This window comes from Scleropages formosus, chromosome 5 (genome assembly GCF_900964775.1).
Source record: "Scleropages formosus chromosome 5, fSclFor1.1, whole genome shotgun sequence".
Taxonomy (NCBI): Eukaryota; Metazoa; Chordata; class Actinopteri; order Osteoglossiformes; family Osteoglossidae; genus Scleropages; species Scleropages formosus.
This window is the reverse complement of record NC_041810.1, coordinates 12,156,108-12,168,610: the sequence shown is the minus strand read 5'-3', so window position 1 is coordinate 12,168,610 and position 12,503 is coordinate 12,156,108. Positions and strand designations below refer to the sequence as shown.

General features: G+C 47.7%; 1 protein-coding gene across 2 annotated transcripts; it reads left to right on the top strand.

The window, feature by feature from the left end:
* The first annotated feature begins 9,254 nt into the window (after positions 1-9,254).
* LOC114910593 (doublesex- and mab-3-related transcription factor A1-like) lies at positions 9,255-12,118 on the top strand. 2 transcript variants are annotated; one of them, XM_029252387.1, is made up of 3 exons: positions 9,255-9,841; positions 10,048-10,556; positions 11,092-12,118. In XM_029252387.1, the coding sequence occupies exons 2-3, from the start codon at positions 10,073-10,075 to the stop codon at positions 11,892-11,894; spliced, it is 1,287 nt and encodes a 428-aa protein (XP_029108220.1). In that variant the 5' UTR covers positions 9,255-9,841; positions 10,048-10,072; the 3' UTR covers positions 11,895-12,118. The 2 variants fall into 2 exon arrangements, with proteins under 2 accessions (XP_029108220.1, XP_029108219.1); XM_029252386.1 differs by lacking the exon at positions 9,255-9,841 and having other exon boundaries at positions 9,938-10,556.
* The last annotated feature ends 385 nt before the right edge of the window (positions 12,119-12,503 follow it).

The window sequence follows — 12,503 nt, the reverse complement described above, 5'->3', positions numbered from 1 at the left end:
TATGCTGGGTGGAACGTTTTGCTCACGATCGTTAGGTTTTACTTTTGCGATCTGCGGATGTCCCTGCCAGGGCCGCGAATTCCGAGAGACGGGAAGGCGTTAAGATGTAATGGTGATAAATACGCTACTTGATTCAGGGCTTTTCATTATGTAAGCTGATTACAGGAAAACCCAGAAATGAAGTGAAAGGTTGTGAAGCTTAAATCTGGACTATGGCTAACCTGTCTGGGGAGGGGGGGTGAGGACACTTGGAACACAGCTGTAACTTACCTTTCCGCTCCCTTCGTGTCTCGCAATGTCCTTCGCGGCCATTTGGCTGCACCTATGAGACTTTGCTGCCCCGGGTTAATGAGGAAACATTAACATTTGTTCATCTGGGAGATGCTTCCACAACTGGCTCTCTGGTATTCCGTCTTTCATCGGAGGCAAGTCGGTATGCTAATCGGGAGAGCTAAGGAAATAGCGGCCTACCAACAAGTTGCATGCTGTTAACTCTTGTTTAGTTATCAATAAATGTTGAGAAAATGTGAGCATTATGCAGTTTTGTCTACAGCCTTGTCATTCATAGAGCTGTGTGATATGTTGGGACAGTTCGGGCTTTGCGCTATGGTCTGTACTGGAATTATGTGGGGGAAAAATAGAGTCTTAATTTTCCCCAATGCCCTTTGTAAAGTGTTGGGACAAGTCCCAGTATAATCTTTCCATATGCCCCCAGTTTCTTGTTCAGTGTTTTGTTTGTATGCAAAGGTTTATTCATAGACACATAAGTCAAATGGCATCTTGAATGTTTATTTTAACAGATTATGCTGCCTCAAGAAACACTTCTAACCCCCTTATTTCATCCTCTTATGACTGTACCTTCTTCGCACCTGCGATTGTCTGATCATTTTTATCTGAGAATCGTCTGCTTGCGACCAGCATTTTGTAGTCGGTAGCTGTGAATGGAGTGTAGTCTTTGTTGTTGTGTTTTCCTCTGTCTTTCTTTGGCCACCCCTGGCTGGCTTTGCCTCTCTGGGACTTTGAATGGCTGCCAGGTGGCCCTTCGTCGTGCGGAGCTCGTTTTTGCGCTTTGCACGCAAAACAAGAGAAATCCCATCAAAGGGGTTTTTCCTGACCCCGAGTCATCTGCCCGTCGAGGTTTCAACCCAACCTGTATTGGGTGGAAAAGGCCTTTGCTTCAGTTGTTATGGCTGTCATCTGACATTCGGGTTTATTTCATGTGAAATTCAACAAATATTCACGTACTTGTGATTTGAAGTGGGAATAAATGAAATAATACGTTTTGGTAGCTATATTCCTCTTCCACCCCTTAGCTGTCGTGACACTCGGTTTTGGCGGAAAGTCGCGCACATCATTCCGGGACGCGAGATGCCGACGCGCTCCGCCGTTCCACCGATCCCTTCCGTTCTTACACAAGCAGTCAGTGGGTGATGCAGTAATTCGTTTGCTTAAATGGATATGTTTCACATGTCTGCACTGGGAACAGTCTCAACAGGTGTTTACATTGCAGTAAGCGACGCATGCCGTGCATGCTGGCTTCATCGTGCGTTCAGCCAGTAAATCCTAGACTTTAAGGCACCTCGAACTAACCGCATGTTTGCCCAGGCCTGGCTAAGCGTAAGGAAAAAAAAATGTTAGACGATAATGCAGAAGCCGATATGACAAGGAGAAAATAAAGAGATAATTGTTTCTTCCTCTGCCTACTGTATCAGTTTTGTCACAGTTCACTGCTCTGTGCTGTGAGAAAATGTGAGTGTTAGATCTTTCAGGGTGATAGGCTACATATATTTCCAGGGAAACGTGTAGAGGTGAGAAACGAAATGCAACATGGCACCCCTTTAGTTACTTTTATCAAAACTGCCGAGTAAAACTGAATAACACCGAATAAAAATTAGTCGTCGAATAATTTAAGATATTTTGATGTTTTGGAGTAGTCCATGCAATGTTTGAAATTAATGTAAGAACTTTGCCTATTATAGACAATTTGTTTTGCTTGATTGATAACTTGGCCCGATAAATCGATACCTTCCCTGTTCCGTGTCATCCGACCTCTGCGCGCAGACCGCCCAGTTCTTGCCGTACCTCTTTCTTTCCATCCGTGCTTTGGCCTCGAGCGCGTGCCGGTCGCAGAGACCCTTTGGAGTTTCTGCTGATGGGGGGTGGCGCTATAAGTGACCGGATGAGACCTGCGATGCCCCAATCAGAAATACCACCACCACCACCACCACCAACAGCAGAAAGATGAAGAGTAGGGAGTGCGGAGTTTGACGGAAGGGGAGCAGCTGTACTCGGTAAGCGAATAAGACAAGCTGGTCATCGGAGAACTCCAAACGGAGCGGCCTAACTTTGTGGCGATGTACGAGAGCAGATGGCAAAATGTTGGGCAGTTTCGTTAGCTTTGTTTCTGCTTGTGTTCCTGTGAGTTCACGTCGATATATCTTCCGGATTACCTGCTTTCGACAGACAAAATGTAGGCGACTTGGAGAAAATGTCCCCTGGGGGTGTTCCTAAAATAGCACGTCCTAATTGTTGAAGGGTCTGCCTTGGGCGCGCCTTAACCGAATAAACAAAGTGCGGTCCGGAGCTCCGTAAAGGCGGAATTACCTACGACCGCAGCTCGTTTCATCCCGTCTAATCATTTAAAAGAGCTCGGCGGGAGCGAGCCGTGTACAACCTTTCCTCCGCTTCTGCAATTGCGCGCGGCCCAGTGTATCTCGTAACTGTCCGACGCGGAAGATACAGGCGCTATCTGCGACACTGATGTTTAACAGTCTTAAACCTGTCATTGTGTACGAATGAAAAAGCCAAGTCCCCCCCCCATAACGCCTAGGTGCAGATACGAAGATGAGCGGTGCTGACTGTCTTCCTTTATATTGTAGCCAATCTGATAGTACTTAGCTGTTGTTACCTCCCTTTTCCCGTCAGCAGTTTTGTTCTTTACACTCTCCTAAACGTCTTTACACGGTTGCTGCAATGTCGAAACGTTTCTCGCTCTTCCAGGGAGTTCCGCTAACGGCAGCACAGGCCATTTTAAAATAGTCTGTCTGTCTCCCGCGCAACCCATTGGCATTGGCGGGGAGGGCTGGCTGCCAAATGTTGACCGTTTATATGACCTTTTGCGTTTTGTGGACACAGCTCAGGTGAAGCGCCTCCCTCGCCTCGGGTACAATTCTTTTTCTTGGACGGACATTCAGGAAGAAGAGTTGGCTCGTCACACGGTCGAATCATTGACGCAGACCTTCAAGAAAAATTCATTTTCGTCCACTCGCAAAGTCACAAAATATATTTGGTCTCCTGAGCGCACAGCGAATCTCTGCGCCACTTGATACAATGGCTGTCCGTTTCTCCGTTTCGGGGAGTCGCCGAGCGATCGTCCGCCTGCCTAGTGAACGTTGAGGTAAACTTTGAGGGTCCGTTGGGTGCCGTTAGATTGCAGAGTGAAGGCGACTGTGGGGAAGTGCCCACACGCACCGCTCGTAACTCCAAGCAGACCAGTTATCTCCAGCCATCGAGAAAGGTCACGCACACCAAGTAGCCAGTGACTGATGGAGAACCTGGCTTTGGAAAAACAGAACTGTCCAGCAGCTCCATTCATTGTACTGAAATCAGGTGCCAAGTTATTTGTTCGCTGTAAACATTGGGTGTATTTGTCTTTTGTTTTTGACATAAACGATCTTTGCAAAAGTCCCTCCCATTCATGGTTTCATTGTCATTTCAAGTTCCATGAAAACCAAGCCAGTTTGTTTTGAAACACAATAACACAGATAGGATTAGCCACTGATAGATTTTGTTTCCTGTGGAAAACATTACTGTAAGGTGATACATGGTAAAAGCATTGAAACAGTATAAGTTGTTTGAACTTGTTAAAATCGTGGTGAATGCCTCAGAGCTTTGGCAAGGTCCTGCATAACTTGAAAAACAGTTTTAGATACGATTATTTGCATTTTGTACACTCTTTGGCCCTTTGACAACATTAGCGGTTTAGTCTTAATGGATTAACACCGCGACAAAGTGATTGAGTATGAGTAGAAAATGTTTTTTTTTTTATTTAAATTCTCATTTAAAGCCATAGAATGTGAAAACATTTAAAAGAGAAAAAATTGTCCTAATCGGGATACGTAAAGAAAACAAAACTTTTCGAGGGACGTGTCAACAATGTCCGAAATGATGTATTATTTGGGGAAGCTGATCCTTGCTACATTCCAAGGACATACTCAAAGTTGTCAGTGGCTTTTTGCACATGCTGACAAGGCATATTAGACACTTAGAAAGATACACCGAGTTTCAAGTTTGAAGGTCGCGGCTGAAGTGCTGCGTACAATGGGAGGTCTGTCCAACCCTTCAGCACTAAAGGAATGTGTCTTTGGTATATTCATCTCCTTCCCATTATGTCTCTGCAGTGTCAGAGTTGGGCGCCGGACACATAATAGACCCGCTTTGTGACTCTGACACCGTCAACATTCTTAACTCATCGAGCCGAGAGGGCCGCGTTTGAGAGTCACCGGGCCGATGTTCGTCTAGCACGCGGCGCACGCACGTTGTCTCCGCGTGTGGCTGCACCGGCGGTGCCACTCAACACATCCATCAGGGCCACTTACTTAGCCCACGTACACCCGAATGACAGGAGACAATAGCAGGCAAAGGCTGCGCCGCAGTAAAGAGGATCCGGTGAGCCGCTTAGCCAGAGCAAAAATGCAACGAGGATGTGGAAGAAATGAGTCTGTACTTTAGCGACGCCTATGAGGTTTTGGGCCTGGGACATGTATCTGGGACAAGGAAGCGTCTCTTAGGAAATCTTTACATTCAACATGAGAATTGACAAGTCATTGAACGTAATGTTGTATTGACATGTATTAATGTAGCGGACAGTTTTTTTTTTTCCAAAGAGATGGATTTTGAGACCCTTGAATGCTGGGTGAGATCAGCAGCTCTGAGGGATAAAGGGAGTTCTTTCCACCTCACAGGGGAGAAGACTGTGACCCAACAGGCTGGGGGGTGGGGGGGATGTTCAGCATGAAGGATTCTTTAATTTGCAGAGCAAGTATTTTGTAAGAAGTGGCAAAAGAGGAGTTGAGTTCTCCTTGGAACAGACATGCTAATTGTTTTGTACTACTGTGCTCAAGAGGTTTGGGTGTGCCACTGGTCTTCCTCCTTTCAGCAGCTCCTTTGGTACTGGGTCAGTTACAAATTTCTCATCCATCAGTGAGATAGAATGGGGCTTATTATCCCTGAGGCCTGAACACAAACCACGTGAAGAGGTGTAGTGAAATGCAAAATCTTACCTGTATAGGTCTATGCACATTTCTTATGTATAATGTAGGTTGTATTAAGACTGTGTCGACAGTAGCATGTGTCATCCTTATTCTTTTTAATACTGAGCTTTGTCTATACCCCTGCCAGTGGGAATCACGGGGTGGTCACTTGAGGTGTTGTTTTTTTGCATCATTTTAGTGGAAATATCAGCGTCAGACTAAAGGTACCTCTAGTCGCAGTTTAGCTAGAGTTCATTGTGTTTTTTGAATGCAAGACAACTGGGTCTTTGGTGAGTTTATCAAGCCACATGTGGAAGATAGCCATCTTGTGAAATGGATAAACAATTCTAAGAAAAGAAAACAAGCGACCATAGTGGTGCTTTGCCTGCCATCCATGAAGGGATTCACCTCTTGCCATCAGACAAAAGGATCGAGATAGGAGTGAAATGGACCTGGATGAGAGAGCTCAATGCAGATGCGAACCCTTTCAGGATGGATGAAACGATAAAGCCACCTTCTCCCCTAGCTCTCTGTAACTGGACTTGGACACGCTGATGGTTTCCAACTCAGATTAGCACCGTTAAACCCCCCCAGCTCAATCCAGGAGCACCACTTGTGCTTCCTACATGCAGCTCACATGTTTTTTGTTTATGTAGTTCAATTTGTGTTGTGTGTGTTTTTTTTTTTTTTTTTCTTTTTGTGTGTTTGACTTCCGTTTGTTGGGTATCGGGTCTTGGGACTCGGTAAGCGTACGGCCCTCGTATAGAGATTGTGCAGCTAAATCAGGCCGATCAGAAAACGCGGAGGTAACAACGGAGGGGGCGGCCAAGCGGAGCGGTAATGCAGACGGAAAGATGCGGAGCACCGAGGGGGAGGTAGCAGGGGACAGATGATGCATTAGTGTGCAGTTGCCGTGCTGCTTGTCCAGCAGCGGGTAGCTTGCAACCAATCGTGCATGCTGCAAGTTTAGCCATCCGCTCTTATTTTGACTTTGGCATAGCGGAATTAAGCGTGAGAGGTTGACGAACATTCCCCAACACTGAAAAGCAGTTTCGTTGCGTGTAAACTTTTGTACTTTTAGGGAGGGAAGAATTGTTTAGCACTGAAAATTAATGTTAATTTCCTTCAATTGTGCCAGGTAGTTGGGTATTTAATAAGGAGAAAGAGTAATCGGTCTTAAGTGTAAATGTCTGGTTTTATTCCTTGATTACAGAAGAGCTGTAAAGATATCCTACATGTTGTTCCTTAATAAAAGAGCCGTCACGCATTCATGTTCCTAATTCACTCCTCTGGGTATTTCTCCGAGGAAGAAGTAGGTGTCCCTCCTGGTCCCGTTTCTGGCCCTATGGGAATCTGCAGTCATTAGGTACAGTAGAAAAACATGGAGCATCAGTAAGCAAAGACAGTCATTAGGCCACTTTAAACCTTATGTATTATTCAGCAGTGCAGGGTGAGAAAGAGTGTGTATGCGCTTAACAAGGAGGGCATTGTTGTAATCCTTAGTTCATATATTTGTTTGCATGTTTGCCTGTGGGTAGGTGTGAAATGGGCCTATGTTTTTTGACATGTGGTTGTGTGAATTTGGGAGGGTGTAATGTGTCCCTGTTTGTGTGTGTGTCTCTGTGTGTGTGTCTGTGTGTGCGAGACAGGGAGAGACCTGACAAGAAGTAATGGTACAGAGAAGAGACATCTGAAAAGCAAGAAAAATAGCAGAAGTAACACGATACATGTGCATTATGACATGGTACAGGAGCATTAAAAGTGGCAGGGCGAACACTACTAGTAGCGGTCGACTGACAGTGTGGTTTGTATTGTCGACGATTTCTTCTGAGAAATTGCAATAAATTCCTGGCAAAGTTGTAATGAGACATACATGTGTCGGGGCACAGTAGAAAATTGTGCTTTTCTAAAAATGAAACTGATGGACGCTTGTGACGGACGTCTACAGCGAAGTATTATAAACTCTCGAAGTGAGGTTATTTTAAGAAATGTTTACAGCATAGTGTATTATTTAAGACTACTAATTGACATTGTGCTTTTTAACGGTGACATGGTAGTGCAGAGGGTAGCAGTGGCGCCTCCTAGCTCAAAATCAACCCTTGTCTGTGTGTCTCTGTGCCTATATTAGTGAATAAGTGTGAGCGAATTGCTCTGCGATGGACTGGTGTCCCATCCAGGTTGTATCCTCTCTTACAGGAGCATGTGCTTGCAGGATAGGCTGTGGACCAGTATGACCTTGCATATGAATATCACGGTAGAAATGTGAACGTAGCATCGTGCTTTTTGTCGTTATCCGTTTTATTTCAAACGTGACTTGTAATTGCATAGTGAGGTATTTTAATCCTGTATTTAATTGTAATTGAAAATGACTAGGAATGAAAGACGCATTTAAAACCTAGGTTTTCCAGCAAATAGTGGTTTACAAAGCGTTACTGTTGTATTGGAAGATTTTAAGCTTATGTCATAGACAATGACACAGCGCGCCATTCTTTACGTGGAGATTATTATAGTTAAAACCACTTTTAGAAAGAGGATCGAATAAATAATATCCCCCATGGGTTTGAGTGGCTGGTGCTGCACCGGCATGACTTTGAGAGTCCATCGAGGGGGAAAGGCACTTTAAAGCTCATTTCAGCGACCGTGACGGACTCGCATAGCTTTGTTTCCGGGCACAAAAGGCATGCTGCGGATGCATCGTTTGTGTATCGGGTTTAGGCCTTCCAGGAACTTTGTGTTCGTATCAACGGCACGGCAATCTGTTGCGAGAAATCCAATCGCTCAGCGACCCGAGGACACTTGTGACAGACCTGTCATTACACACAAAGTGATATCATTATGTGTGTGTGTTGGCAGATGGACCGTGTTATGCTATTGTTCTGCTAATTGGGACAGAAGAACAGGTCCAGGTAATGCTGTGGCCCCTCCCCTGGGAAATGTGTAGGGTTTTCAGCAGGAACCAGGGGTGGGGGCGGCTCCACGGTGAGAGAATAGGTTAAATGTACCTGTGGAGTCTGGTTAGTAAGAGAAATAAGTGTCACTGACCTGAATATGTAACTGTAGTAGCAAGCAGAATTAAGGACCCGGTTCATACGACTGCTGCGTAGATGAGCGAAACGTTGAAAGTTGCTTTGATTGAAAGAAATGCATCAATCATTTATAAAATGAAGAAATCAGATTAACGTAAGCACAATCAACTGTATGACTTGAGGTAGTACAGTTTATTGTTACTTTTTGTTTCTTTTGTCGTACATTTGTAGCTGACACTCTTCTCCAAGGCAACTGAACAATGTTAAGGTGGAATGAGTTACAGCGTAACGCTTGCAGTGCTTTAAGATATTGTGAAACGCATATGGAGTTGGAAACATAGTGTAGTATTTGGAATGTTGGTATGACAATGAAGAAATAATGTGAAATTGCACTGTCAAATGCAATACCTGTATTGTCTATCAATGGGATGGTTTTATTACTTGAACTGAAGGATTTGATGACGTGTAAAATCATGCAGTGTTTTTTTGTAGGTGAAAACATGAAAATTTTGCGACTTATTGAAACAAGGCAAATTGTGAGATTATGCGATTGGCAACCGGCTAGGCCTGTTGGGCGGCTCTTCTCGAAACGGGACCGGCGACATGCCTCGAAGATAGGACCCGAGAAGGGATCTGCGTGTTTGCAAAGTGTTCCTGAGGAGAGCCTTCCAGTGGGCCACGGACTGCGGGACACGGTGCCATCTATCCCTGTTTTCCGCTACAGTTGAGGAGGCCTCAGAGGGGCGTTATAGAGCCGCATAAGATGCCAGCGTCACACCGGCATGGAAGGTGTCACGGACGTTAGTCAGTTAGCCGTGAAGAGCATTGATTATTTTTGCATTTGGCCGTAGTTTTGTTTTCCAAAACGAAACTTGTGCCGGATGACCTTATCGGCTGAGGGTAAGCGCATAGGTCAAGGGTACCGAAGCGGCAGGATTCGGGCCTCGGCCCTTTGGATGCGAGGCAGCGGCTCTAATCGACGTGTTACCTGCCGCCACGGTGCTGTGACAAAAGCAATACAGCCGAAGGAATACGTGTGTGACCTGTTCCGTTTGCTTCTCGTGGTATTTTGCTGTACTTTTACACTCTCCCACCAGGAATGATTGTGACGGTGGCAAAAAGAAGTAAATGCAACAGAGCAAGGGAAATATCGCATTAATAGTAACATAAATGCACTGTTCAATTGTATGCAAAATCCAAATTCTCAGAGAAGTAATGTTGCAGGAAATGTAAGAAATAAAGTGGAATGCACTTTGTTATATCATCTCATTGCAGTTACCATATTCAATCTCATAATAATAGCAACAACAACAACTTAGTAACTGCAGACAGGGTGAATGAGTTCGGAAATTCGTTTAATCGAAATTGCATTGAATTGCCGACTGCTTGACCGTTGACGCTGTTGGCGGTTTGGGAAAAGACCGCGTCGCTAGTTAATAATAATAATAATATGACTTTTATTCGTCGGTCGGTTCGTCCATGTCAGTAGCCGCGCGTCGCGTCGCTGCAGAGTCGCGGTGGTCCGAAAGGAGAATGAGGACGTGAATTCTGCATTATATTGTGGTATATTCGTAGTCATGATTGTGGGCAACGTCTTTTTTTCCACGGGTTCATTTTTTTTCACGACGACGCTACCTTCGGGAGGGGAGGGGAGGGGAGGTGAGGGGGCGGTGCTTTAAAAGCAGAGAGGCGCTGAGGCTGTCTGTGCGTCACCCAACGCGAGTGCCTACGTGACCCTCGCTCTGCGTGTTTATGTGTGTCTGTGTCAGAGGGTGGGAGGACAGTGCGGACCCGATGGAGGACGGCGGCGGCGGCGGCAGCGGCGGCAGGGCGCTCGGGCTGGCCCCTCACGCTCCGCTGGCGCTCGGCGGACTACAGGTGCCTCTGTTCCTGCGCGCGGCGCCCTGCGGCGCGACCCTGGACCGCGCGTACCCGCGCACGCCCAAGTGCGCGCGCTGCCGCAACCACGGCGTCGTGTCCGCGCTCAAGGGCCACAAGCGCTTTTGCCGCTGGCGGGACTGCGCGTGCGCCAAGTGCACTCTCATCGCGGAGCGCCAGCGTGTCATGGCCGCGCAGGTAGCGTTGCGCCGGCAGCAGGCGCAGGAGGAGAGCGAGGCGCGCGAGCTGCGCTTCGTGTACGCCGGAGGGGCTGGCGCGGGAGGCGCGGCGGGCGGCGGGAGCGCGCTCCTCTCCTCCGGAGCGTCGGAGTCTGCGACGACGTGCGCCCTGAGGAAACCGGAGGAGTACGAGGCGTTCGGAGCGGTCGAGCAAAAAAAAGGTGAAGTCATGATGAAGGCAGACGGCAAGCGTGAAGCAGTAAAAGACACAGCTGTTATCTTTGTAACAGATAGATGGATAGAGCCTAGAGGCGGGCAGCAGGTGGCGTAATGGTCAGTGATGACGTTGTTGTGTAATGTGGAAATTTGTCGGTTCTGATCTGATTGCATTCCCGGGTACCTAACATTGTCAGAGTATAGTGAAATTTCCGAGCCGTAGGTACTTGACTGTGTGTGTGTGTGTGTGTGTGTGTGTGTGTGTGTGTGTATAGCCTCACAGGAAGTGAGAATATTTTTGAGGTTCCTAACCCTGCTGGAGGAGACAGTTATCCTCACGTGAGTGACTTTTGAAATGTTTTAAATAAAAGCTGGTGTGATAAGGTCCACATGGGTCCCTCGGTCCACCGGTCGCAGGCTCGGCAGTATGATAAGATGTGCTATTATTAACGCTACGGCTCACTCCTGTGGTGGTGTCGATGATGCAGTATTCAGCCTTGAAAGTTTGTAACCGCTCTCTTTCTTTGTACCGTTCTGCAGCAGACAAAGTGCCCAAGTACAGCCCTTACAGCGGTTTCGTGGGGCGTCCCCTGTTCGTTCCCGCGCCGCTGTGCTCGGAGCTCGGTACGGCTTCCGACAAAGAGGGCGAGCTTCAGTCCCCCGTCTCCGACCGGCTGTCCGACCGCACGGGCAGCCCGGGGTCACCGTCCTCCCTGGCCGAGGTCGAGTCCGGTAGCGAGTCGGAGAGGCGGAAGGAGTACCCGAAAGCGGAAGGCGGGGCGGCCGCGGCGCCCCCGTCGGGTCCCCGGGACCCGACCGACGTCATGGTGAAGATCTTTCCGCAGCACCGCCGGGACGCGCTGGAGTCCGTGGTGCAGAGCTGCCGTGGGGACATCGTGAAAGCCATCGAGGTGATGCTGGGCGCCAAGGAGAACAAGTGCGGCCCGGACGGCGTCGGCGTCCCCGCCCCCGCGGCCGAGACTCCGCCCCTGCCGAGGACCGCGGGCTTCGGGTTTCCCGGGGGCGCGTTGGGTGCGATGGGCGCCAAGTCGGCCTTCTCCCCGCTGCAGACCCCTGCGGGTTCCGTCGGCTGCGGCGACGGCGTGTACGGCCTCGCTCCGCGCTTGGGCATCGGCCCTTTGAGGGTGGCATACTCGAGCCCCGGCGGGGGATTCGCCAGTTTCGTGTCCCCGTACGTGGCGCCCGGCCTCATGCCCGGCTTCCCCCTGCGACCCCCCGTGGACTACCCGTTCTCCGGCATGATTCGCGAGCTGCCGTACCTGCAAAGCAAGGACCTGTGCGGCACCAGCGGTCTCTACTCGAGACTGGGGCCCGACAAGTAGCGGGAGAAGGAAGGGGTCGCGGTTGTGGCATGGGGTCTGGGAACGTGGGACGAACACCGCTTTACCCCAGCTGTGCGCTGTTTGCGTGGTTATATGTCTACAGGGATGTAATGTTTGTAATGGCTTTTATATTGACTCTCTTAGTCTTAACTGTAATGAGATTATTTTGAAATGAATATGTTTTGTAAAGTTTCATATCATGTAAATAAAAAGTAAAAACACACGTGCTTTATTATTGTATAATACTGGTCATTACATAAAAAAACATTGTTCTTGATGTCGTGGCATCTTGGCCAAAGACTACACTGAGCTGTTGAGCTTTTAGTTTGATTTTAACTGCAACATGTAGAAATGTAGATTTTTATGCTGCAAGGAGTTATGTGCAACAGAGCTTCATTCATTGTACTTCATTTTTTTTTTAAGTTCATTTTTTTTGTGAGGGGTCTTAGTTTTATGGGCCTGACTTGGACAAGCTGGTAAGAGAAGTGACTGTGGGAATGAATGAATGAATGAGCGTGTATGAAACCTTAACTTATCCTTTTTGATGTTACAGTTTTGTCCGGAGTGACTTAAATTGTGAGGTTTGTACACCGTGCTGCTAATTTACCT

Coding starts and splice junctions, on each gene's coding strand:
- LOC114910593 (XM_029252386.1), top strand. CDS start 10,031: ATGTGTGTCTGTGTCAGAGGGTGGGAGGACAGTGCGGACCCGATGGAG. Junction 10,557..11,091: donor AGCGGTCGAGCAAAAAAAAG/GTGAAGTCATGA, acceptor ACCGTTCTGCAG/CAGACAAAGTGCCCAAGTAC.